Here is a 27,737-nt window from a genome sequence, read left to right on the forward strand (position 1 = left end):
TATATTTAGTTCACCTATGATCTAAATCTTTTGATTGAGAAACCTTTCCACGGCGTTATAAATTCTGATAATGGTGCTAATGATTCTTTAATCAAAGGTTTGAAACATGTTAAATAGACGATTTGAAAAAAAAAATATTTTTTCTTTGAGTGCTTTTCAGATGGTTTGATTAGTTTTGAAAATTGATTCAAACAATGTTATGTTTTCGCAGATCTTTTTTTTTTCAAATATGAGATTATGGAATTTAAACTATATCATTTATAATATGATAAAATACTGTTAACTTTCTTTTTTTCAACACAATAATGTTATCTAATCAAATTTGAAAGAAACTGGATTGCTTGTCTCCTCTCTTTCCGACAGGAGGGCGCTCGTGTATGTTACTAAGGAAACTGGTCACTCGAAGAACATTATATTTCCTATGGAGGGAGAGGAATAACATGTTACACTCATGTGCTGCTAAACCTCATGAAACTACCTTTGCTCACATTGACATGCTTACCTGAAACATCCTTTTTTAATTTACTTATTCTTGTGATCATATTTATGCAAATACAAATAAAACTAAAAGGGATAACAACTTAAAAAAGGATCCTATCAGCCTAAAACCACAAAGCCAGTAACCAAAATCTGGGAGTTTCAGTACTGGTAATGTGCAAAAAAAGAATTATATACCAACTTATGGTAACAGCCTGGCTAAACTGTTCAAAAGTTTCAGTATGCTTTTCGGTCAAGAGACTGAGCTCAGTTTCATTCGAGCTTAAGACGTCGACTGAATTCAATAGCTCATTAGGGATTAACGTATCCGTTCCTCCCACGTCAAGGATGACCGGAACAACTGCTCTCTTCACATCCTGCAACACATCCACCACCAACTTAAGCTACGTAGAAAATTCTACTCAACACAATGTTCCATTGGCAATCTTATCATGATGATTCAAATAATATATGGTCAATCTACATTCTAGTTCCAAATGCTATATCTTATCCACGACACCATTTCTCTATCTAAACAAAAAGATGCATCCTTATATAAAATCAAGATTAGAATCAAATAAATTTAAAAACTTGATACGAACTCTAGCAACTTGAATGTTGATTGAGTCTGGGATCTCTCTTTAAAGTAGCACACCACCGGTATTCCTCACTATCTCAAGCTCATCATCGCTCATCTTCTCAGTCCACCCTCTCATATTAGCACCACCTACAATAATGATCGAGTTCTGTCCGTCCATTTCACAGAGAAACGGTAAGAGGATAAGCCTCATAAATTCGTTATAATTCCTGAGAAAATAAAGTTACCTTGATATCAGTGAGAATATAGGAGACACCATACTGTGCACGACATCAACAGCTGAACAAATTGTATGCTTGAGATCTTGAATATAAACCTAACAAACACAAAAAAATCATAAACGAAGTAAGAAGCCTGTTAATATGTTGGTTTGTACTTCCTTTCAAGTTTGAGACATCCACATCTGGAACCACTCTCCCAATCTTATCCTCATCATCAACATTATTCTCCCACTCGTCCTAATCTCTATCCGCAAACATCAGCTGGTGAAGCTTACAGTCAGCGTTGAGAGAAGAGGAAACCGTGGTTTTGGGTTCGCGACATCTCCTGCTCCTGCTCCCACCAGTGAGCACGTAACCAAGAAGCTTCCTGATTTTGGATAACCTCTATGAATCAGTGACCGCAGATGAGGTTTCCTCCTCGGTTACTTGCAAAACCGCCGCTGCTTTTGCTCTGTGCGTCCAGATCTCGGCGTTGACAACGTTGCACTGAAGGTCGGTTAGAACAGCGCAGAGCTCAGACAACAAACCGGGTCTGTCTGTCCCCGTTAGCTCAATGACAGTGAAGTCGACATATTGTTTAACCCCGATGGTTGATCTCGGACTGTAGCAGGAAGACTCATCAGGGCCGAGAGACTGCAAACAACCACACACACACACAAAGAGTTAAAGAATCACATCACCAACCAAACGGAACAGAACATAAAGAAGAGGTTTGTTAATCACTTACTTTACGGATATAATCAAGAACGATCTCATCAGTGACTTTGTTCCCATCTTGATTAGTGACGTTGAAGACATCCATGAACCAGCCACCATCAGAGGAGATGTAAGCTTTCTTGATGGTGAGGTTAAGATCAGTCAAGACTTGAACAACTTCAAGAAGAATCCCATGTTTATTAGCACTATCCACCTACCAAAAAAAAACACAAATCAAAATTGTATTTTTTTTTTCACTTCAACAAAACCAAACCTAATAATGGTGAAAATGAAATCTCAAAGAAGGTTACCTTAATGACAGTGACGTTCTTGTAGACATCGTTATCAATCACAACCCTAAAATGATAATAATCAAATTAAAAAAACAAAGTCTAAAATTGAAAAAAACATAAATAAATATCAAAGTTAAGGAGTAATTACTTTGGAGGATTAACTCCGGTGGGGACGCCGGAAGAGTCACCCGTCGTGCCGATGGGTTTGTTCAGAACGGGAGAGGAGACAGACGCATCGCCTTTGGATTTCTTCAAATGGGGATCGCCGATCGAGAGGCCGGAAGAGCCACCGTGTTTGCCGATGGACTTGTTCGTTCCGGGAAAGGAGTCAGCCCCAACGCCTCTTTGTTTCTTCGAAATCGATTCACTGGACAACGAAGAGAGGTAAAGCAAAGGGTTTCACAATTCGATCTAGCAAAACGGGATCTGGAGAAAAGAAAAAGGGAAACGTCGAATCTATCGCCTCTCGGATCGCGAAAGGCGTGTAGAAGAACCAAAGCAACGGAGCTGGTCTTACTGGGCCAACAACATTAACATTCTGTCTGTTTTTTAAAAAAAATCGAAGCCCAACAACCCACAGTCCGAGATGACGTGTCATAAAGGGATCTCCTGATTGGATGATTTAATTGTCCGACGTGGACGCTCTCCCTGATCAGACTATCCTCTTTTTACTTATTGTATGATTATATTATATATATGATATCTGCTCAGCCATAGTTATAGCACAATTTGACATATATTGTAAATATATTATTTTTAAAGTGGTAGTTATGATATCGAAAACATTGATAAATCTAGGGATCAATTTTTTTCTTTCAAAAATGTGTATTTTCTGTAGAACATATTTTCAAGTTGATTTTTTTTATTCATATAATTTTAAATTTTGGTTGGGGATGGTCGTCATGGTTGCAAATTTATTTCTTATCAATAAATCTAAAACATCAGACTAATTTTCAGTGGTGTACAAATTGAGTCTGATATAAATTTGTTTTAAATGATTATCTATAATAATAAAGGAGGCTTTGCGCTCACCTACTCAGCCCTCCACGTCATCAATTGGAGCTTTTTCTGCCACCTGTTATCATATTTTAATCTTCTAAAGCTACTTTCCGGCGAAATTAATGGGTTGTGTTTGTAATTTTTAATATTATGAGCTCTTATACGAAACTCAAATCCACCTTTTCTTATTTCGTCTCTATCGTTATCCTTCTAGATTCCCTTTTGCCTTTATCGTGTCAAGATTCCGTATTACCACAAGATCTTTGTAACAGACGAAGTAAATTAGAGCCTTCCCCAGCGATTAATTGTTAGACGTTAATGATGGCATTCAATCGTAGAAATCCACAGCATCGTCATCCTTACAACTTCCCTACCTTTTTCACTATTTTAGGTACACTATATATGGAATTGAAAAGGAGGGCTCTGGTCAACTAATCGTCACGCTATCTCCAATGAATCATGTGAATCCTCAACTGCTTCTGTCCGAGTTAAAGGCCGGTCGGTATAAGAAAATTGTTGCTAACCTTCTCCTCAGTTTTTGGGACGCAGATAGTTGAAGAGAGCTTATGGTTCTGGTTGATTAGAAGGTATGTTATCTTTACTGAATCAGTTGTTTCACAAACTCTTTGTTGGAAAAGTTATTTGTATCGTTTGATTGTCAGAGTATTGCTCTATTTTCAAGTGATTTGGAGTTTCGATTTTAGCATCTATTTCTAGGACTGATGTGGGTTTGCTGTTTGATTTGCTTCCAATTCTAGGGGGAATCTCTGGCGTTCTTGAAGGCGTGTTGTCAATGACAAAAGTGTAAGGAAAGACTGATAATATTAGTTGCTCCAAAAGTGTATTCTAAGTATCATACTTAATCATGTCTTTTCTATTTTTTTATAAAGGGTGGTTGTGTTGCTTTCGTTTTTGGCTGCGTTGTCAAATATTAACAGACATGTATTCCTTGGTTACTGAAGCTAATGGTCAGCATCAGGTGTACATGATTTTTTTTATCTTATGTCCACTGAAATTTAGTTAATTTGTAGATTATTAACCAACACTTTTTCTTCTTCAATAAGACAAATGACCTCTATCAGTTAGCCGCTGTTGCGTTTTGTCTACTCCTAGCCTGGGTGAGTCCTACTTAGCCTTCCTCTTTTCATGTTTTTCCTGATTAGTATTTGTTCATTCCTTTTTTCATATATTTTTAAGAAAACGAGAACTCTGCTGTCAACATATTTGTTTGACTTGGCTTTTATGTTTTCAGATTAGTGATAAGCTATGGTTAAGTCTAGAACTATGTGCTTTTGCCGCAGGGGTCATGATATCAACTAGGAATCTCGATAAACATACATTGGGCAAGTAAGTTGTGATCATGTATTACCAAAAAGACTGCTTTCATCTACTTGTCTCTTTTTTCATCTCCCAGAACTGTTTTATGTGTCCTCGCTGATTTAATTTGATCATAGTCGAGGTTCTCATAGCAAGGTGAGTTATGTCTAGGCTAGAAAGTAATCTGTTGACAAGTATGTAATGTTAAACCCTTAAAGAGTCCATAGACTTACCCATGTGCTTTATATTTTGATTCAGATCGAACCATCCTAATATGTTGTATTAAACATTATCGCAGACTTTTCCCAAAGAATTTATGTTTATGTGTCATGGCGCTGGTTGATTCTTTATTTGGAAAAGTTCCATGAAAGTTTTCAAAAGGACGATGCTCGCCGTATGAGAGTGATGTTGTGTTTGGGGTTGTCCTTATGCTAATTTTCTTCTTAAGTTTTGTAGACCGAGTCATTGTTGAAGTTATGTATACAAATTTACTTTAATGAGTATGATCAACCAAAAAAACAAAGTCGGAGATGGTGGTGATGAAAAACCCAAATCTGAAGTAAAAGAGACTAGAAACTCAAGGCATAAAAGAGACGAAGACGAGGATGGTCGATGATCTAAACCGTCGAGGTCGCACCACCGTTCACAATCTAGAGATAGAGAGGGATATGCATAGAAGTATTCGGGAGAAAAAGAGACAAGAGGGTTGATAGAGATCGCAAGAAGGGTAGACATATAGAAAAAATAAACTGCTTGGTTTTTTTTTTTGCACTGCAGAATTAGGTAAATAGCTCAGCTTCTTCCTCCATTTCTTTCCTTCCCGATTCATTTTAACAAAATTCCATGAAATGCAGAGATTTCACTTTATACACAAATGCTGCTATACCCTCTTCACATTGTCTCTATTAATCAATTGTTCAGTAGTGTTACAAAAAAAAAAAAAAAATCAATTGTTCAGTTACATACATGGGGTTGAGTGGATCATCAAGGATTATCAGATGTTTGATGAATTTCTTTGGAAGGAAATGACCTGAGTCCTGATTTGTTTTGTATTTTATATGGTTTTCGGGTTTATAAGGATGAACTGAGGAAAAAGCTCAACCCTCTATTCAATGAGCTTAAAACATCAGGAGCCTATTTTTTGCGCTGTTGTTAATATGTCATTCAACTTTGTGTCCCATCTGCCATGTTCTTCAATGAAATTGTATCTGGTTCGGTTCTGACAATGCAAAATTGTTTTCAGACAGATTCATACTGGGTTTGAGTCAAACATAATATACCATTGCTCTGTAAAGCAAAATCAGTTGCTGTTCACTGAAGTAACACATCCAAAATTTGTGTCCCGATTGTTAACGTAGTGGAACGCAAAACTAACTAAAAGTTTTTTTTTTCTCATATATGCCTTCAACAACAAAACTACAACATAAATGTGAATTTATTAGAAATGTGTAAATTATAATTAAAGTGCCATTTTTCTATTCTGTATTTTAAATCCAAAATGAAGAAAACCAATTTAGAACAACAGAATGTCTTCGTTATGTAGTAATACAATTAAATTTGTATCAAAGGTGAATGCAAAGTTAAAATAGATGTTATAGGGTAAAAAAGGTAAAGTAAATTTTAAAGGTATCATTTAATTTCTAAAGATCGTCATGAAATAATGGACGTAAATCCATTAAAGTGAAAGGCCTTGGAAATCTTCCGAACACCCATCTCCTTATGTGGCATCTCAATCTCATCAGATATGAAAGGTGCAACCACAACTATGGTTGCAATGAACAAGGTAGTGATCACATTTAGCTTCATTTACTATTTTGATATGTCTTCTCACTTCTTTTTGACAAGTCTTGCTGTGTTTTCACATCTTCAGCAAATGTCACCATGAAATAAGCTAAAATCCAACGTGCCAAAAGCATTTTGAACAATTGAATATAACTGTAACAAAAAAAAAACTCTATTCAATTTTAAGAGCATAATATTCAGAAATTCTGGTGTAGTCTCATCAAATATTGGTTGTGTGATGTTTCTTTTTATGCATATATTAACTTTTGCTAATTTTAAAAATAAGTTCAAAAACTGATGGACAAGTAAATAAATTTTAAATATTTTCATATTTGCTATATTTTTCTAAAAAACACACAAAAATAGTTTTGAAATAATTAAAATATATATTATTGTACAAAATCTAATACACAGTTATCTCCATAGGCCGCCACATTAACAAGAAAGAGAGAGTTTTAGACACGTGTCACTTCGCCAAACCAACTTGCGTCTTAATTGATTTTGTGAATTCCGGTTTTTCTCATACCACCTATTCGGACTCGGCTATTATTATAGCTTGAGATAGGGTCTTTTAAAACTTATGACAAGCCCAATCCTTCGAAACACTATGACAAACCTACTATAATATTAGATATTCTTCAAGTTTAAGACCTTTGCAGACTACCTGACGAAATATCCATAACCTAAAGTGCCGTTCCGATCTCCGTAACGTCTCAATCTTTCATTAGTACATGATTAATTCCGAGTTTTTCCGTGATTAACCCACTCCTCCGAAGACAAAATATTTAACCAATATGTCTACAATGAATCTCTAACAAATTGCCTCATCCATGACATGGACAAAGCATGCGAGGATTGTTACTACTTTAAGAGGATGAAAGAATTCATTATCTTCATTCAGACATGATCATCACAAAACAAACACATGCATTTACATGTTTTTATTTTGGAACATCAAGTTTACTTTATGTTTTAAGTTCAACTATATTTATTTTGGTGCAACTATCAGCTATTTATTCTATTTTTATTGAATTGATCAGTGAAAACCACTTATGCTATTCTTCTTTAACCTAACAAACTTCAAAACAAAATAATACACTAATGTCATTAACAACTATCAAATGGATCAAAAAATAATTTTGAACTCATCAGAGAATAAAACATACGAACCCGGCGAGTAGCGCCCGAATACCACTAGTATAGATATATATATATTAGTCGTAAGACTCGTAACATATTCATTGAAGAAAAGGTAAATAATCTTGATAAAATAATATGATAATGTATGATGTCATGCGACCCACCTAATTGAAGAAAAGGTAAATAATCTTGATAAAATAATATGATACAAGGTTAAAATCCGTGCCTTGCGCGGAATCAATATTATATATATAAATTATTTTATGTATTAAATATTTTACATATTATGAAATAACTAATATATATTAAATAATTAAAGTTCAGTAACTATTATATAATTAAATTGGTGCGAACATATAAATCAATTTTATTAATCTAAAAAATATTTTTTTATTTGATATGATATGTAATTAAATTTAAATGACACTAACATAGATAATATATTTTAGTATATTTTTAATATTAATGTCTATTAAATGATGATTTCTACTCATATAGTTTTTTTTTTATCATTTATATCTTTTATAGAAAAAAAATTAAATTACTGATAACAAAATTTTCACTGTGGGATTAATAGTTTTAGTAATTTATAATTTATAAAAAAATAATTTGTCAATGATCGTTCAAAAATTTTATCAAACAATTGTTCAAAGTAAATTTTGAAACTAAAATATTGTATTTTATATGGTTTATAGTTTAATTTAAAACGATATATATATATATTAATCTTAATAATTAATTAAATTAGACTTTTTACTTATATAATTTTTGTAATATTTGTATTTTGTCATAACAAAATTTTTAAACCATGGATCATAAAATTTGAATGTGAGACTCTTAACAGTTTTAGTAATTTATACCTATTTGTAAAAATTCAAAATATAACATATACATAAAAATCTAAATTTTTATTATATGGTTATTGTGGTTGTTTAATTTATTTAATAGTTTAAAATTAAACAAATATGATAGAAGATACACTATTTTTTTATCAAATCTTTATTATTCAAAATCATTAATTGCTATATATACTTTAGCCACATTAGGCAATTCCGTAAATTTTATTTAAGGAAATAATAAAATACATTAATGATGAATTTATTGTTAGTTTAATAAAAAACTTATTATATAATTAGATGGACCAACATATTTCTCTAGTGATTCTAAGAATCATCTTAGTGATGACATGTAACCCCAAATAATATATAGGGGATTGTACGATGTCATGAGACTCATTTATAATTAAATATATTGTTCTGATGCAAAGATTAAAATAAAAAATAGAAAATCCAGTTATAATTGGTTTGTTTGATAAAGAAGTACCAGTACTAATTTTACAAAATAAGTATATTGTTCTACGTGAAGTACCTAATAATTAAATGTGCTATTTGATACAACTATTAGCTATTAATTAAAAAAGAATAGAAATCCAATTATATTTGATTGGTTGGATGCAAGATGTGATTGATATAAGGATATAATTTTAGTCATTTAATGAAAAGGTCAAGGATTAATTAATTGACAATGGCGAAAAAAGTTAAGAAGATATATTTCTTTGTTTTAGTTAATATAAAAAATTAACATTAATGAGTGGCATTCGCATGGAAATAACTTCAAAAATTAATGTCAGAATTCTGTTAGGGTTATAAATATAAATATGTAATTATAAATATAAATGTGTTAAATAATATAAATATGTTATAAATGTGATTCGTTTTATGTAATTATAGTTTTTGACAGTTTTGTTAAATAAAAATAATAATACAATTCTAATTAAGTAACTAATGTATCAAATACAATAATGGCCTGAAGAAAAGAAGAAAAAGGGGTAGAAATCGTGAGAAACGAAGAAGAGAATTGCGGGGACTGATTTAGGGTTTGGTTTTGTGTTCGTTTCTGAGATCTGAAGTGAGTGCTGTAGCGATGAACGTGCCGGTGAAAATACAGATGAATCTGGAGAAGTTCAGAGAGTTTCTCCACAAGGTCATCAGGAGGAATATGGAAAATCCCAATCCGGTAAGGAAACCATCAATCTCTTATCTAATGTAAGTTGTGTTAGATTGCAAAGTTTAATCTCGATCTTTTGTTTGTAACTGATAGGTACATTCTTCTGTAAGTCCAGCTGTCATCTTCGTTGCTACTGTGGACCTTTTTGAAAATTTCGAGATGATGTGGGGTAGCCAAAGACGTATCAATGTGCCTCCGCCGGAAGATGACGCTAATCTCTTGACCTTCCTCACATCTCGAGCTAAAATCGTTCCTGAACGCATTCACTGCGACCAGCTAGCATCGATTCTGCGTTACATCGATGGTCCCTATCTCGAGTCCTTCACAGCAGCCCTCAAGGAGAAAGCTACTACCAAAGAAGCTGATAAAGCTATCGGTAAACAACTCTGTGAGCTCAGCCCTTATATATGGCGATGCCGGCTGCTACTACTTCCCAAACAGTCCCCTTTCCAGTGATCAGGTGGAAACAGAAAGTGGTAGTAGCGCAATGTACCCCTCAGACTCAGATGCTACCTCTCATGTCTTGGGTTTAGATGCTACCTCTCATGGCTTGGGTTTGCCAGTGGAGGATGATGGTGAGTTTGAAGAGGAGGATGTCGAGGATGAGAAGGAGCCTGTGCTCAAGGATGAGCCGAACTTGGCTGAAGTCAAAGAGGAGCCGAACTTGGTTGAAGTCAAGGAGGAGCTGAAATTGGTTGAGGTCAAGGAAGAGCCTGTTGAGGTCAAGGAGGAGCCAAAAGACTTGGTTAAAGAGGCCAATCGTAAGCGTCATGCTTCATCAAGCCCAACTTCTTCATTAGGCTCGACTTAGGTAATATTGAAATTTGTTCTGTTTTGTTCAAGTTTTGGATCGTTTTTTTAATGATATCCTAATCTTTCCAAATATATCACACTGATCTGAAGAAATAATGCTTTTTTTTGTTTATTCTTGTGATGGCAGAGGAGTACAAGGATCAAGACGTGGAAGTTTCTCGGGAAATGACGTGTGTAGTTTTTCTAGCTCTTTTTATGTTCTCCATTATCGATGTTGCATATGCTTTGGTTAGACCTTGCTCAGTTTCTTTTGGTGTCATTATGCTAGGGAAGAAAAACATATAGTTCTGAAAAAAAACATATAGCTCTAAAAAAAAACATGTTTATCCACTATCGGTTCGTTTCTATAAACATGTTCGGTTTATAAAAATAATTTCTGAAAATTTTAATAAGTTTTCAATATTTATAGATATTTAATATTTATATAATTTTAGTAATATATATATAAAGATCATATGCCATATATTATGATATCCATTCGTTTTTTCGGTCCAGTCCTTCTTTCACTTTGGCTCATACAAATTTAGATCGTACCTTTCACTCGTGCAATCTTCTCATAAGCAGTCTCAATTAGACATTTCATTTTCCCAATTTCGATAACGTTAAGTTTATTCTTTGTGTAGCCAGCCTGCTTGCATTAACACCTGGACTGGGCACATATGTCTGCTGAAACTAGTTTTAGTTTTGGCTTTGTATTCTATAGCTTCAATCTGAATATAGTATAGATATACCTCGGCTTTATTCGTGAAATTTATTAGCTAATTAGAGTGATGCAATGAATATACCGAATTGAATGGTATGGTTGCTGATATAAATTTCTCTTAATATGCATTCCATCCTCTGATAAATTATCTTTCTCTCGCACACATTTTTTTTTGTTGCAATTGTTGACTGAATTTGTTCTTCTGCTTTTTATTGGTGAACGCAAAGCTCATATATTTGCTCCTAATCTTGATATCTTTAAAACATAGACCTAGCCAGTTTGCTCCTAGGTAGGTTACATGAGAACTCTGTCTGTCTGAGGTCTGTTTTATATAGGATAACTATCAATTTACAATATTAATGTGACTATATATATAAAATATAGTTTTACTAAAATTTATTATCTTATCAAATTGTGTTATATTTTGAATTTTTTTTTTTGGAATTGTTGACTAAATTTGTTCTTTGCTTTCTAGTGGTGAAGGCAAATCTCATATATTTTCTGTGTGATTTAACTCTGTTATATATAATATTTGGGGCAAGGAGCCATTTTTCTACTTGTGGGATGCGGATTCTACAAACGGACGTTTGTGGCTAATATCTGCAATCTTCTGTTTGTCTTACCTTTGTTCGCACGTTGTGAAAATTTGATGCACGTTGTGAAAATTTGATGCACCTTGCATTTCATATCCTTACTGTTTCATTAACTAGGTTACATGGGAACTTTGTCTGTCTGAGGTCTGTTTTACATATGATAACTATCAGTTTATAATATTAGTGTTACTATATATATATATATATATAAATATATAATTTTACTTAAATTTTTTGTTTTATCCAGTTGAGTTATATTTTGAAATTAATTTACTTATGAGCTGTTTATTTATAGAGTCTATAGTGCATTTGAGTTTGATGATTTTTCATTGTTTGATGTAGATAATAAATTTCAGACTGAAAAATAAATTCTAGATATTTGTCTTTAAATGGGATGATTTTTATCTTTAGCTAAACTACTTACTTATTATACATGTGTACTTGATTTGTGTAGATTTGAACATTCTATTTCTTGAGTCTTGACATGATTGAATGTGTAATATTTCATTATAAGTTATCGATATATGTATTATACATGCATTTCGTCATTGTTTTTTTTTTTTTTTGTCAGGTTGAATGTTATATTTGTTGATAAAGATGATGACAAACGGAATAAACATCCTTGAAGCTGTGCATGAAAGCTGTATTGTCTTCCATCTTTTGTTTTGTTTTTATGATATGGTAATTAATATCTCAGATTTGATCCTTTGATTGAGTATTTATGGTTGCTTATTTTTGTCTCTAAATATCTTCAGGGGTGTGTGAAGGTTCTCTAGCGTGCTCGCTCGACGTCCCATGTGATTGTTATGGTAAAACTTCTCTTCCTTTCCAGTCACTAATCTACATAGATTGATCATGAATTGTGTATTACCAAATATTTAAATAGTTTGATTGAAAATAGGACCTGGAGAACTACGACAAACAAGAGAATGATATGCTGGATTTTGCTTTTGCATTAACAGAACTGCATGTCCTCCTTTCGCATTAAATTGTTTCAATCGGGTTTGGTCGAAAATGTCGCTATTGGGATGTCAAGTCTGCACAACAAGAGCTAGATGGTGTCCACTTGCCATTACTTCAGCCACTGTGAATTTTGCTGTTGATTGGTTCATTTCTAAACCTCACCGGACCACTTCAAAGTCTCTCACAGCATATGATTTTTTAGGTTGTTAAGCTAAACGAGTTTTGGAATTACACTTTGTTTATTATGAGAAAATCTTATTACATTAAAACTATAGGAGATAGTAATTCAGAAGGTGAGATATTTAACAGATTCATTTCATCTCTTTCTTTGCAGCATTCCACTTTTCTTCTTTAGTTTGATTTATAATTCAGAACAAAGCTAAAAGATATGGATAAAACTTAAAAGGGTTAATTTGAAGCATAACTATATGAGAAGTTAGAGCCAATAACCAAAACAAACATGTTAATTAAGAAAATGACCATGACAAAAAACATAGCGGTGTATTTAACTATTTATACAATATTTGCCATTTTACCCTTTATCATTTTCCCTTCTTATTTTATTTACTTCTATCAGTCCACAAAATAATTATTCAGATTTTTATTTGCTTATGAAAAAACATAGATTTTATTTATTTATGCCATGTTTTGAATTTTTTAAAACAAACATGTATTTATAAAATTTAATATGTGTTTTTTTTACAATTCTATTTAAGTAACTACTAAGGTTGACGAAGCCCATTATTGGGACTAAAAAAAAAAAAAAGAAGGGGGTAAATCGCGAGAGAAGAAGAAGAGAATTGGGGAGATTGATTTTAGGGTTTTGTGGTGTTGGTTTCTGAGAGATCTAAAGTGCCGTAGCGATGAACGTGCCGGTGACTGTGACCGATTACTCATTATCTTCATTCTACAAGGGTGTATACGCTGTGGTGGATGATTCCTCACTGGATTCAGTAGTCTCGTGGAGCAAAAAGAAGAGAAGTTTCATCATTTGGGATCCGATAGAGTTTCAGAGAAGGGTTCTGCCGACGGGCAGAGAAAGAAGAATACGATCCTTAAATTTCTCGATGTTTATGGCCGACCTTAAGTACTATGTAAGTTTCTGGATTTAACTCCAATCATCAACGCCCACCTTATAATGTGTTCGTTTTTCTTTTTCGTATTAGGGATTTATAAGGGTTAAGGGATCTAAGCATCGTTATCACATTGGACATCCGAAATATTTTGTGAGAGGTAAACCTGAGCTTATGAAAAAGATGCAGGAAGAGGCTCATGAGAAGAGAATGCACAAATTTGAACAAGACAGGGCTATGAGAAAGAAAGCCAAAGCTAGAGCCATGGAGTTAGCGGATGCCTTGGGTGATTTGGCTCTTTGATTGTAGCTATGTGCTTTTGTTTGTTGACATCTTTAATGTTGGGGCGATTGCGTTTTGATGAATCCTTATGTTCCTAAGACCAAATCTCTTTTGCCTGTTTCAAGAAATGTTTCTCTTGTTGACCAAACACATGACCCTGTTTCTCCCGGCTGCAACTGGCCTCTTGTTGTAACATGTCACACTGTTTACTTAGTGACATCAAATTTCTCGCTACAAGTTGTGATTCCTATCGTAAACACATTTAGCACCTAAAGTTAATTTCTTTGTATCACTTGAATTTACAAAGAGAAACCATTGTATATACAATACCATCCATATATGTGTTTCCTTTTCTTTCTAGCATTCAGTTGAAACAACTCCAGTTATATGGTATGTGAAGATTGTATCGTAGGCTGAGTCATATTTGCAACTCCAAGTTTTCTTCTATTTTTTTAAACTTGCAAAAATTGTCATTCGCCTAGTGGTCATTGTTCTTAATTAATACCAGACATGCCGTTGGAAGCAAGATGCAAAACACAGTCTGCACCATATAGTGCCTCGCCTACATCTTGTTTCCCAGTTACATCACCTGTCAAGATTCCACGATCACTCCTATTAAGTCTGACGACTATTATACTGTGATCTGATCTATACGATGTGCACTCTTGACTTTCACCTTTTAGCACAAAATTGTTGTACTTTATCGGGTTTTATAATTGGGGATATGCCCCTCTATTCTTACAAAATTACTCTATCCTTAGCATAACTTCTTTTTCCCTTTCCAAAGTACTTAATGACAAAAGTAGGCCTGAAAATTTTATCCGAATCCGAACAGAGCCGAAAAACTAGAACCGAAATCCGCACCGGATATTGAGTTAGGAGAGATTGGATATCTAAATATATTTAACTTTACTTTTCTCATTTTATCCAAAATATTTATATCAATGTTGCATGTATTTCAAATAAGACAATATACAATTGCAGACAAAATAATTTGCTATTCATCTAAAATGCATATCAAACTTTTTGTTTCATGCATCAATAAAAGTTGTATCCTAATTCTCAAAACAACAACTAGATTGGTATCTTTTTATTTTAAAATTTTTGTTTCCAAGCTTATTAATCAGCTAACTTATTAAAAAGTTTAACAATCAATTTAATTAACTGCAAATTTTTTAGGTATAGAAAACGTTAGCAATAAAACATTTGATTTTTTTTTTCAAAATCTAAATATCTTAACTCGACCAAAATAACCAAACACGAATTATGAATCTATACCTACATATAAAAATATCCGAACATGTTCTAGTAGGCATGGCGTATTTACCCAAAACCGAACCGAGAAAACGAAAAATCTGATCAGAACCATTATACAAAAATATTCGAATAAGACTTATGAGCATGACACTTTGGAGTTTGGGTATAACCCAAATAGAACCAAAATCCTAACTAGAATTCAAAAATATCTAAATTAGTTAATATATTAATGTTTTTATATATGTTAAGATAGTTTAGATATTTTATAGTATTCTAAAGATTTTTGTAGTTTGTTTTATTTGTTATTTTGAATACCTTTTAGTTAGTTTATATATTTTAACAAATTTTTATGTGCAGTTGTCAAGCATTTACACAGCTTTAGGGAGGATGAGAGATGTGGAACGGGTTTGGGGACTCATGAAAGGGAACCGGGTGAGAAAAAGAAGTAGGTTGCAGTTAGATCACGGTGAAGAATCAGTGCCATGCTTTTGTTGTGGAAGATACAGTGGATCCGAGGATTGAAGAGATAAAGGATTTGGCTAGCTTAGTGAGTAGATGGATGGTGGAAGAAGGGTTCACAACTGTGTTGGACTCTTCTTACGTCGAAGAAGAAACGCAATCAGCTCTTTCATGATTCTTATATCAAGTAGAGATACAAAATACTCCCTCATTTTGAACTTTTTACCCGTATTAAGATTTAGTTAATGTATAACAATAATAGGCATGGAACTAGGATGTATTTTCATATTTATAAATATTTTGCTATTTAATATTTGTATATAGTTAATATTTATCATAACAAAATGACTTTCTTTCTATACGAGACAAATAGATGATGAAGAAATTACTTAGTCAAAAACACATCTAGTTACTATTGTGCAATATATTTGGACAACATTTAGTTACGTCTTCCCATAAGTAAATCACTTTTTGTTCGGAATATTATTAGTTCCTACACAAGAAATAAAGAAAGCTAACGTTTGGTTCAAGAAGTATGTCGAAGACACCAGATAAACAAGAACTGCCACTAGAAACGAGTCCGTACACAAAGTATGAGGATATTGAAGATTACAAGAAGAACGCTTATGGAACATCGGTCACCAACAGGTTAAGCATGGCCAAGGTGGTGGCACAACGGACGCACCGACCCTCTCGGGCAGTGCTCCTCCATCCGCTATTGATTCAGCTAACAAACAAGCTAAGAAGTGAATCACACTCGGTTATTACAAAACAAAACAAACATGTTTCTACTGCTTCTGTTTTATTTACTATCCAATGTGATTTATTTGTTGCCTTGTGAAAATTAAATTGTTCTTTTGTTTTTCTCTCTCATAATCCATTGTTTTTGTCTAAGTTTTAATCCATTGTTATGATATCTCATCAACTAGATGTCTACAAAAATTTGCCCATCCTGAGACAAATTAAACGCAAAAGTATAAACGTAAGTTTTCCGGATCTCTTGATAAAAATTATTTGTCAAATTATCACTTTCAAAATTTTTTTATCACTTTATCATTTAAAAGAAATTGTATGTGCAACAAAAAAAAGTACTTCATCTGTTTTATATTAAGTATCATTTTATCATTTTTTTTCTTGTTACAAAAAGAGTGTCATTTTAGAATTTCAATGCAACTTTCAACTTAAAATTAATTACAAATGCATTGATTTTATAAATAATTTCATTTATTTCAAATACTATTAGTTGAATATGTGTAATTAATAAGAACTTTAATGCATTTCAATTATTTTCTTAATCTGTGTGAAAAATGTCAAACGGAGGGAGTATTAGTTTGTCATAATATTTTTTAAAGGTTTATTTATCCTAAACCCCTTACACTATAATGTACACATTTTGAGTTACTTATTGCATAACGTATCTTCCTAACTTCGTAAGCTTGATGAATTTTGGAAAAAAATAGATGTTATAAGCAACATTTTTATTTTTTAAAAAGCAACATTTTAATTAAGCTCTTGAATATAACAATCAACAGATTCCTACGGATACATATCATTCCCAAATAGAGTTGAGTTCTAAAGAAAGGACATATCAAAATCTCAAGAATCAAATACATATAGAACATTCAACTACATATGTCATCTGACACTGACTGTTAGCTTTAGGCATCAAAATTTCTACTTAATCATTAGCAGTTAATACTTTTAATTGCAATTAAAGTCAGTAAAATAATAATTGCAAAATTAATATGCTCATTCCATTAGTGAGATGTCTAATTACCAACAACATTAGCTATCTAATACTACCATGTCGTCTCCATAATTAGATAAATACTAATTTGGATTTTTACGGGTTTTGGATAAGTTCCGTCCTTAACCGGAAACAAATTTCCCGATAGTTTTTTTTTTATCAACACGAAACATTAGTTACAGCCAATGAATAGCAAAATCCCGACCGTTGATTTGCTATCCAAGTGATCTAACTGCTGGGACTCGGTGGCGGTACCGTACCACCCGATCAAAATAATGCTTCGTCAACGACACATGTCAGTAAGATACTTCCGGAGTGACAGACGGGGGATCGAAGAGATTACCTGAATAACCGGTGGCCAGACAAAGTTTCTTCGTCTCTCTCTGTGAATCTCTCTCAAATAACCAAGTTGTAGGCGAAAATAATAGAAAACTAGATTTTTGACCCGCGCTTAAAAAGCGCGGGTTCTATTTTTGTTGTTTTATCAACAAATAGATCGATAAATCTTTTGTTTTGATTATATAAAATGTCACATGATCAATTTTCAATCATGCGGGTCGGTTATTTGTTACTTAATTATATAAAAAATGGTGGATATATGAATAGTTGAATATTTCTATAAATTAAATATAAGTCATATGATTTGATTATATAGAATAAGAAACTTTATAGTTTGTACAGTGTGTTTTTTTAAATGTCTCACACAACCGTTTTATGTTTGTAAATAAGTTAAAGAATGGTTGTATTTTTAGACATATAAAACTGTCCAATTTTTTTTTAGTTTTGTGATAAAGTCTTAAAATCATTTAGTTAGAACATTTCAATATCTAATATTACTTTTTAAATTATTGGAGATTTTAATTTATTTGTTATTATCAAAAATGTTTATAGGCTATGAAATGGATTATAAATAAACATAACCCATTTGATTAATTAACAGATTTGGGCCATCTAATTTATTTCACAAACATGGACTAAAAAAAGAAAATCTGCAATACAAACCCAAAAGTTCCGGGAAAAGCCAAAAGGATTTGGGCCATCTAATTTATTTCACAAACTAATTATTCCGGGAAAAGCCAACCACTTTTTTACCTAGTCGAAGGTTCTTTGTCGGTGATCAAAAAATCTCATCATCTTCTCTGTTCTTCAATACTGACCGAAAGAAGTTTACAAACTTCAATAGCAAATCAAGACACGCAGAACATATAGGTTTCATGTCTATCAAACGGTTGTTCTATATATCTTCTTCATCTGTCGATTTTACATTCAAGGTTAGTTAATCAATTACTTTTTGGTTATGTTAAAAGTTGAGATGATAAAATACTTTGGGTTTTTTCCTGGTGAAATTTTCATTTTCTATTGATCTGCTGTCAGATCTCAAGTCTGAATGCACATATCTGCCGACAAATCTCAAATCGTTGCTTTGGTCTTGACAAAGAGGTATATACCTTTTTTTTTAAAAAAATAAATATTTTTATTCTGGTAACTGATCAACCTGCTGCTGTAATTGTTTTTGAAAAAATCTTGTTTTCAGATGTTACTTCCTGTCTCTATATAAAGTTATCTTCATTAGTTGAAAACGTAACTGATTGATGAAAGTTCTTGACAGCTGGATCAGACCGTACTAAGGAGAAGATGAATCAGTGGTCGAAGATAATAGGTTCACTATGTAACGTTTAGTTTTCCAGAGAGAAGAAAGAAGATCTCCTGTTCAACCATATATGTAAAGAAGGATTTCTGGTCCACCATTAAAAAACAGGGCAAGATAAGTTGTTTATAAATGCTCAATAATTAGACTTCAATAGTTTGATCGTGGTATTGTTGTGTTCTTATGGAAATCTGATTTTGCCTTCAGGAAGCACGGGTTTAAAAAGAAGAAGTAACTGGAATAAAGGGAAACAATCAAATAGATTTGGCAGACGACAAAAAGCATGGCCATAACATGTAAGTCTCTTCAACTAATTTAGATCCCCGCTCTCACTACATGAATGGTACTGAATTTTATTTCGGATACGAAGAAACTATGTGTTGTTTGATGAGTGTTTTCTGTGCTTATAGTTGTTAATATTTTAGACAGATATTAGTAAAATTATGTCTGATGTTCTGGGTGAAGAAACAATGTGTTGTTTGATGAGTGTTACCAAGTAGCTCAGATTCTATGCTTAATAGTATGTATACTTTAGACCGAAGTTAGTAATCAATTTAGAATACAGTAAAAGAGGATCGTGAGTGGTTCTGTTTTGTGTGATATTGTATGTAAATAATAAGATAGAGATTAAAACGTTGCAATGTTTGCAAAATAACTTTAATGTCTGAAAATATATGGAAGTTTTTAAAGTAGAAAAAAACAGCAAAATAATCTTAAACACCAAAATAATCTTTTAAGTTAGAGATTCTGGAAAATCTCTTTGAAAACAACATTCTTCGTTTTCTTCTGAGGCTTGCCTTCATTGTCAACAATCAAAATTTTCAAACCTTTTTTGGATGTAACCCTGGAGATGGCCACGTATAGCTGTCCATGAGAGAAAACATCTCTTGGTAGATACAAACCGACTTGCGAAAGTGATTGACCCTGACTCTTATTGATAGTAATAGCAAATGCAACTGCAAGAGGCAGTTGTCTCCTCCTCATTTTGAAAGGCAACTTCTTATCCGATGGTGTGATAGAAAGTCTAGGAATAACCACAGTACGACCAACCTCTCGTCCAGTAATCACTTTCGCCTTTACCATGAAATCATACATCTCTGTAATCTGGAGTCTAGTGCCATTCATTAATCCAGCCGTATGATCAATGTTTCTAAGCAACATCATAGGACAGCTGACTTTCAATCTAAGACTATGATTTGGCAGACCAGAAGTCTTGATTTTGTTTAAAAAGTCAGGAGTGAGAGCTTGGTCATTTATTGAGAATCTATCAGAAGCATCTATGGAGTCAGAGCTAAAAAAAATTCTTTCCTCACCTGCATGTAAACAACAACTCCATAAATGAACAAATCTGCGAGTTTAGTAATCTAGTTAGAAACATTTAAAATCGTAATACCTTCAAGTTTATCCAGCATGTGCTGATTAATCATGTTGACATCCTCATTCGTAGGACAGAGAATTGCTCTTTCTTGAAAAAACTTAGGTTCTTTATTCTGTTGCAAAGAAACAACATCCCCATAGACTGCTTTGGCGATGGATTCTATTGGATCATCTCCATCAGTAATAAGAAACTCATCTGGGATATTGATTGCTACTTCTCCATCATTCTCTTCGCCAATATTTCCATCTCCCACATCTAATATCCACTGTGAAAACTCCTTTAGATCCTTGGCATCTTCAACAGTCAAATTATCAGAAAGTAGCCTCATATTTTTTTGTTAGCTGCCTGACTTTAACATGCTTCCATAAATATGATGAATTTAGAGAATTCAGTACAATTTCTGCCCTTCCAGCAGCAGGTATGACATGCAGTATTTGTCTAAAATCGCCTCCAAAGACAACAACTTTCCCAGCAAAAGGCATGTTGTCATTGCTCCCCATAATGTCTTTCATACTCCTATCCAGAGATTCAAAACAGTGTCTACTCATCATTGGTGCTTCATCCCAAATGATAAGGGAAGCTGCTTTCACCAAATTAGCTTGATCACTTCCTGGAATAAGTGTGCAAGTAGAATACTCATCTGGGTTTATCGGTATTCCAAACCTAGAATGTGCTGTCCTTCCTCCTTGTAGCAATAGAGAAGCTATCCCACTTGATGCAGTGTTCAAACATATTTCTCCCTTGTATCTGATAGCTGCAGACAACAATCTCCAGAGGAATGTTTTACCGGTACCACCAAATCCATAAACGAAGAACACACCTCCTTTATCCTTAACGACAGCATCAACAATCTCATCATAAATCTTCCTTTGCTCTTCTGTCAGTTTTCCAATATCCCTGTCATGTTCAGCTTTCAACTCATCCCTATCGTAACTCAGCTCATCCAAAATCAAGACATTGTCACTTGCACCATTATCTGGAACGGCCTTTGGCATAGTTTCCCATTGTTCTAAAGAAGTTCCATTACTCTTTAAAATCTTTTCAATCTCAAAAGAGTCAACCGTTTTTTTTCATCATCACTTAGACAAAGATCTACAAAAACAACAGAAAACGATTTAGTCTCAGATAGTTTTAGATAGTATGAGTTAGAATATAAAAAATAAAATAGTATATAACCTGGTCTTTTTAATAGCTTTCTCCGTCTATATTCGATATCGTCAGATAGCAACTCCCATGTATGTTCCCAAACAACCTCGGGCTTTGACAAACTACCAGACATGAGCATTACCACAAAAGCATGACGCATAGATGATGCTGATTCTGTGAAACTCGTCCTCACAATATCATCAATATACTCTTGATCATCTTCTAGTAATCCCCTTGCAAAACATGTCTCCGTGTAAGAAGGATACAAAACGTTGTTGAACGTTTTAATATCATCAAAACATGTTGGACCTCTAACAACGTTGAGCAAGACACGCAAGTAAAACGCTTCTTCAATCTTCCTTGGAGCATAGTTGATCCTACCAATACAGAAACCTTTTTTTCTTTCCTGAAATTTTCTCTCCTTTTTATTCCAAGTGAAGAACATTGGGATTTCAGCGAAAGTGAGTGTTCTAGCAAGAGCATTGACCTTGTTTAATTCAAACCATGCCAAGAACATTGTGTTTTCAAGAAGCTTTTCACTTATCACTTTTTCATAAGTGTCATCGTCCTTGAAAATAATTATTTGCTTTCCAGGAAGATGAAACTGCAATCTCTCAACCGGTATTGATCGATAGTGTATAGGAAACTTGAAAATCCTCCAAGAACCTTCACAGGCCGAGACATATCTGAAAAATATGTAACCAAAATTTGGAATCAGAAATCAAAAAAACATATCTGTATTAAGTTATGGAGCACGAAAATTACCTTCCAGTAAAAAAGTCTTTGATCTCGTTTTTCTCGGGCTCTTTTACAGCTCCATCTTTAGAGACATTTTCCTTTGGTGCTCCTTTTTCTGGCGGCTCAACAGTGACAGTAATTTTGTCTTGACCTTTATTAATATACTTGAATAAGTATTTAATAGAACCCGTTTGATTACACCATTCCACATTAATGTGGGCTCGATAGCGAAGAGACAATTCTTTGTTGTATGGTATGACATATCTGTTATCGCATTTGAAGCCATTTTTCTCTACAAAGCAATCAGGTTGGTCTCGTCTTCTATAAACAGGAAAACCCTCTTTGTTGACCCAGGTTTTCTCAACATGATCCTTAGGATAAAGCTTTGAACATTTACCATTTTCCATGCATGGCGAGTTCATGTTAACTGCACCACAAGGACCATGAATCATCATATCCTTTATAACTTCAAACAACTCTGGTTCTTTGTTTTTATCTGGAATTTCTGCTGAGATGATGTTGTCAATGTCAGCAGTTGTAGGAAATTTGGATTGAGGATGCATGAATAATAGAATGTGAGCATGCGGTAGACCACGTTTCTGGAATTCAATTGTATACATTGCTGCATCAAATCAAAAGACCCAAAATTAGTAACATTAAAATTTGACCCTTATCATATAAACCATAAGAAAAAAGATATAATAACTTACATGCGACTGTCTTTCCCAGTAACTCTTTGTCTGTTAAATCACTCATTAGAGAATCCAATTTACACTTGAAAATCCTGTTGATAATATCAGGTCTATCCTCAGCCGTTAGTTTGCGTGGTTGTAGATACCTGGTTATTTCAGGCCACTTTGGGTTGCATGTAAAGGTTATAAACAGATCAGGAAAACCAAAGTGTTTGCATATCGCCATTGCATCTAGATACATGTTCTTCATGTATCTTGGCCCTCCGGTGAATGAGGCTGGTAAGTAGGTTCGACTTCCTTGATCATGCATATCTGTCTTTCCTGAGTGTTCAGACTGCTGAATAGAATCAAAGGTATCGGATCTAAGGCTTTTCTGGTTCATTCTCATATATAACAACCTATTTGCTTCTATAGATGTATACACATCGACCAAAAATTGTTGGAACAACCTTTTAGAGTGCAGAAGAGTATGACACTCTTTTTCTCTTTCCTGAATCCGAAATGCATACCATTGTCTCATACTGATATTAGATCTCTTCAGCTTAGATGTAGCTTCTGTTGTTCTCCTTTTTATACCAAGTCTGAATCCATCTTCACCATATGTAAAGATAAGAGGATACTGAAGTGCTAAATAGGAAGGATGAATCTCACTTATCCTCTTAAGATATCCTGTTTGCTTCTCTTGCAAAACAATGTCCCTTTTATCCATTTCCATATTGAAATCTCCAGGAATTAATGCAGCAACTTCAGATGCAGTTGGTGTATCATACGTCCTTCCATCCTTCTCCCGACTGCTTATAATTCGCATATGAAATGTTTCCTTGGTATTAGTATCAAACCTATCCCTGGCTGATCTAAACTGATGAACGTATGGATTAACTTCGTCCAGCATCTTCACAAGCTTTTCTATGACTTGTTTTCTTAGTCGTTCCTTTTTAGCCTTTTCAGCTGATTTCCTGTACTTCCTGCAAAGTGTTTTCATAGCATTACAGCAAACCTTATTAAATAATGATCTTCACGATGCATGTATCTAATGGTAAATGATTTTAATTGGTATGTAATTAAAAAACATACCCGATAATAGTTGCTCTGTTATCAATCTCATTTTCTGTGTCCACAATGTAAAGTTGAGAGAATTTGGCAGTGTCTCCATCTGGTGGTTTTAAACTCCCCATTAAATGATAGTTTTCACCTTGTAACTGAAACATTTGTGGTCCTGCCGTGCATGATCGCTCAACTTTACCACCAAGAGATGTAAATGAGAAAACCATGTTTAGTTGCCTGATATTTTCTCTATAATATTTTCTCAACTGATCTTCACCAGAAAGAAATGTTTGCAAGGTGGTAGGTGAAGGTTTTAGCAAAGGCAACTGAACTTGACCTTGCCCACAACACAAAGAAAATTTCGGTTTTCTCATCTTTCTTTTCTTTTCTATGCGTTCACCATACCACATTATAGCACCGCAATGATCACATTTATGAGTAGGATCACCCTCATCTATGTATCCTAAATATGTAAATTTCATGTTAACATAAATTATGATATTAAATTAAAGAACATACAGTAGGGAACTTGTTAAAATCTCACTAATACGTCCAAATCAAAGTCCATTTAAATTTAATGATAAGCCCAAATTTCGAATGACAATAATGCCATTAATGATAATTTTAATTTGTTCATAAAAGTAAGGTCAAAATTGGAAAACTTAAGTATTTCATTAAGGGTAAAAAATGGGAATGATCCCCTTTTAATGGTATTGATTAAAAAAAAGTAATAGTCCAACTACAACTATTTATAAGTAAAATTTTTAATACTTATGTTTTAATATTATACTTTTTTAACAAAAATGATGGAAATAAAATTCAAATCTACTAGATCATATCCCTTTCTATGCATTCACGAACAGTGTACGGCTCTCTTCTTATTCCTTGTCACGTTCACTTTGGAAGATGGAATTTCACTTTAATAAGTTCTGGAATGTCATGGTACAAGTAAATATTGATCAAATTTGTCGGTATGTATATTGTTATGTACATTTGGTTTTAGTGCACTTCGTTTATGTGTGTATGCGCAATTGTGATAGTTTATGAATTTCTTCATTACAACTTCATGTCCATATGCGAAGTAAGTTATGTTACTTGTGGCATCTTTCTCTCTCTTGGCAAGTAGGTTAGGATCACAAAGCTGCCTCCAAAATCATGATGAATCTGATTATCATAATATCTTCTGTTTTTGATGACTCAACGATTGACATAAGAGAAAGTTTCAAGCCCCCAAGGTTTATCTTTCTCCATGAGGCCTGAATCCTAAATCGACCCATTTACTCTCTCAAGACGCCTATTAGGCTATTATGCAGTGCTAAAACGTGAAATCATAAAGAAATCAAACCCGAATCACATGGATACAGTGTATGAAGAGAATCGAAGAAGAGAATGCGAGAGAGAAGATGAGTTTGTTATGAATATGAAATCTCACATTAAGCTTACTGTACACAATGTTTCTAGCTTATATACAGAATGTTGTTAGCTAACTTACACCGTAACCATACAAGTAACTGCTAACCTACACCACTTGCTAACATACACTATATCTGATACAATGCGTTTGATAACTTGGAAGGAAGATGAAATTATTCATATACTCCTGAAGCCTGAAGCATGTATATGCTATTTTATTCGTTTGTTAATACAACCATCCTCCAAGTTTGGTCCATGTCCTCGTTGACTCAATGAAGACGACATAGTCATGGACAAGTTGGCACTTGAATCGCTATTCCCCGATTGAAACTGTCCATATCCACTCCAAAATATTCCTTCCTACTTTGGATTGCTATTAAAGGAAGGCTTCAAACTCTTGATAGAATGCAACAGTGGTATGATGGGATTAATACCACCTGCGCTCTATGCAATGTCGCCCAAGAGTCATGCGCCCATCTCTTCTTTGACTGTCAATACTCAAAGCAGGTGTGGGAAAAGATTGTGGGGGGGTATCATGCGCGACACATACACCACAGATTGGACTGAGCTGATAGGTATTATAGCAAATCCTGGCTACAATCGAACTGATACATTTCTCTTCAGGTATAGCTTGCAAGCTACGGTGCACACGATTTGGCGGGAAAGAAACGCGCGTAGACATGGTGAGGAGTCACAGGCTGTGGCTGTGTTGGTCAAGTTCATTGATAAGGCAATCAGGCTGAAGCTACTCGCAGTTAAAGGCAAAGGGCACAAATATCTTGAAGAGGGTCTAATGGCTTGGTTTGGATCACGGGAAGGCTGAGACCAGGATAAAACAATATAGTCTATGATGTTTTGTATCTTTGTACACAAAACAGAACGGTGGCACCAGATGTAAAAGAGATTTGGCTGAATAAATTTTACATTCATTCAAAAAAAAAGAAACTGTCCATATCGATCAAGAAGTACGTCAGGAGCAACGGGCGGAGGTAGCGTTACGTTAATGGGATCATGGGAAGTAGTATTTGATGGATAGTGATGAGTAGAATTGACGAGAATGTGCTGGGGGAAGTTAAGCTTGGCCTTGTGACCTCTAAACTCAAATGCAGATTTATCATATGCTAAGGCTGCTTCTTCTGCGGTGTCGAGCGTTCCAAGCCACACACGAGTTGCCTTGTAAGGGTCACGGATCTCGGCCGCCCATTTCCCCAACGGTCTTTGCCTCACGCGCCTCTGTAGTTTCGTTGTCTCGGATTTTGTTTTTCTGAGGAGATGATGAAATTTGTTTTTTTTGTTTAACAAGATGATGAAATTTGTAAGTTCACTTTTGTGACAACGGTAACATATATAATATAAAGGTGGTAGACGTGCGGTGCATGAATGCTTATGTGGATATATTTTTGGATCCTATCTAGATGTATTGTAAATCACACATCGTCATTTAAGAAAACTCGTTGTATTGGATTTTGTTCTTTGCTTTCATATAAACTGGTGTAAAGGCATTTGCTTAAAGATTATTAATGTGCGTTTAGATCATATGATATGACCATTCTGCACTTCTTATGAAAACTATTTCGCCAAAGACCAGGAAGCCTCCATAAGACTTTTCTTCTAATTAGTAATCAATTATATACTTAAATTAAGTATCATATGTCCTATGATACTGCAAGATGAACTAATTAAGTTCGATCATATTGTATACATTTACCCTAAGTTTCAAGCGTAAATACTGTCTGGTTAGTATGTAAACTAAAACATGGCCATCACAACATTTACATTAAAAATAAAAACATTAACCATCACATTCAAACCCTAGCCTGACTTCTGACAGGCAAAATAAAAAAGTGTATGGTCACCAAAGAACGAATATTTGACTATAGATGAATATCTGACTATAGAGAATCCTCTAGACCTTTGGACAGAGTTAAAAATCGAGATATGATCATCAAAGAACGATGTTATTACCAAATGCCCTATTTGATTGGAGAAATCCCAGAATCCAGGACTATAAGTCTGTGGATGAGTCTATTGCTAGCTGGGCAAAATAATGGATTACTGATGAGAAACAGTGAATTGAGACCTCCTGGATTAACCCCATTACCTGATACCAATAAGTCCGCAGAAGAAAAAAAAGGGTAACCACGTCCAGAATGATAGACCACACGGCTATGACCGTGGATGGTGGAAAGGACGTGGCCATGGCCACTATAACACATTTTGGCCGTGGGTATCAACCCAATTTGAGCCATGGTCAAGGC

At 34.1% G+C, this 27,737-nt stretch overlaps 3 protein-coding genes, 1 long non-coding RNA gene and 2 pseudogenes across 8 annotated transcripts; 4 read left to right on the plus strand and 2 right to left on the minus strand.

The window, feature by feature from the left end:
• Positions 1 to 13: 13 nt before the first annotated feature.
• Positions 14 to 2,684, minus strand: LOC106434126 (ACT domain-containing protein ACR5; the record flags this gene model as incomplete). Its single annotated transcript, XM_022711095.2, is given in 6 exon segments — positions 14 to 854; positions 1,080 to 1,223; positions 1,303 to 1,929; positions 2,024 to 2,206; positions 2,304 to 2,349; positions 2,434 to 2,684. Coding segments are annotated over 4 exon segments (876 nt in total), but the record flags the coding sequence as incomplete, so codon positions are not given.
• A 713-nt stretch (positions 2,685 to 3,397) lies between these two features.
• On the plus strand, positions 3,398 to 5,101 carry LOC106434123. Of its 5 annotated transcripts, XR_001286701.3 has the most exons (5): positions 3,409 to 3,591; positions 3,676 to 3,871; positions 4,043 to 4,088; positions 4,175 to 4,402; positions 4,537 to 5,101. It is a non-coding gene; the product is annotated as an uncharacterized LOC106434123 (long non-coding RNA). The 5 variants fall into 5 exon arrangements; XR_007320742.1 differs by having other exon boundaries at positions 3,398 to 3,871; positions 4,043 to 4,402; positions 4,537 to 4,631; positions 4,900 to 5,101; XR_001286702.3 differs by having other exon boundaries at positions 3,400 to 3,871; positions 4,586 to 5,101.
• Positions 5,102 to 9,294: 4,193 nt separating this feature from the next.
• Positions 9,295 to 10,676, plus strand: LOC106434124. Its single transcript, XM_022711102.2, has 4 exons — positions 9,295 to 9,539; positions 9,624 to 9,906; positions 10,064 to 10,341; positions 10,471 to 10,676. The coding sequence occupies exons 1-3, from the start codon at positions 9,447 to 9,449 to the stop codon at positions 10,339 to 10,341; spliced, it is 654 nt and encodes a 217-aa protein (XP_022566823.1). The 5' UTR covers positions 9,295 to 9,446; the 3' UTR covers positions 10,471 to 10,676.
• A 2,658-nt stretch (positions 10,677 to 13,334) lies between these two features.
• Positions 13,335 to 25,663, plus strand: LOC111211076 (annotated as a pseudogene).
• LOC111210596 (heat stress transcription factor A-4a-like) lies at positions 13,466 to 13,978 on the plus strand. Its single transcript, XM_022711099.2, has 2 exons — positions 13,466 to 13,696; positions 13,769 to 13,978. Exons 1-2 carry the CDS (start codon positions 13,466 to 13,468, stop codon positions 13,976 to 13,978), a joined length of 441 nt encoding a protein of 146 aa, XP_022566820.1.
• LOC106398608 lies at positions 19,807 to 24,476 on the minus strand (annotated as a pseudogene).
• Positions 25,664 to 27,737: the final 2,074 nt, after the last annotated feature.

The sequence above is a fragment of the Brassica napus genome, chromosome C3, assembly GCF_020379485.1.
Source record: "Brassica napus cultivar Da-Ae chromosome C3, Da-Ae, whole genome shotgun sequence".
NCBI classification, from domain to species: domain Eukaryota; kingdom Viridiplantae; phylum Streptophyta; class Magnoliopsida; order Brassicales; family Brassicaceae; genus Brassica; species Brassica napus.

Bases quoted from the DNA above. Each gene is read 5' to 3' on its own strand.
- LOC111210596 (XM_022711099.2), top strand. From the start codon at position 13,466: ATGAACGTGCCGGTGACTGTGACCGATTACTCATTATCTTCATTCTAC. The intron at 13,697-13,768 runs GTAAGTTTCTGG...TTTTCGTATTAG, and splicing joins TGGCCGACCTTAAGTACTAT to GGATTTATAAGGGTTAAGGG.
- LOC106434124 (XM_022711102.2), top strand. From the start codon at position 9,447: ATGAACGTGCCGGTGAAAATACAGATGAATCTGGAGAAGTTCAGAGAG. The intron at 9,540-9,623 runs GTAAGGAAACCA...TGTAACTGATAG, and splicing joins ATATGGAAAATCCCAATCCG to GTACATTCTTCTGTAAGTCC. The intron at 9,907-10,063 runs GTAAACAACTCT...TCTTGGGTTTAG, and splicing joins AGAAGCTGATAAAGCTATCG to ATGCTACCTCTCATGGCTTG.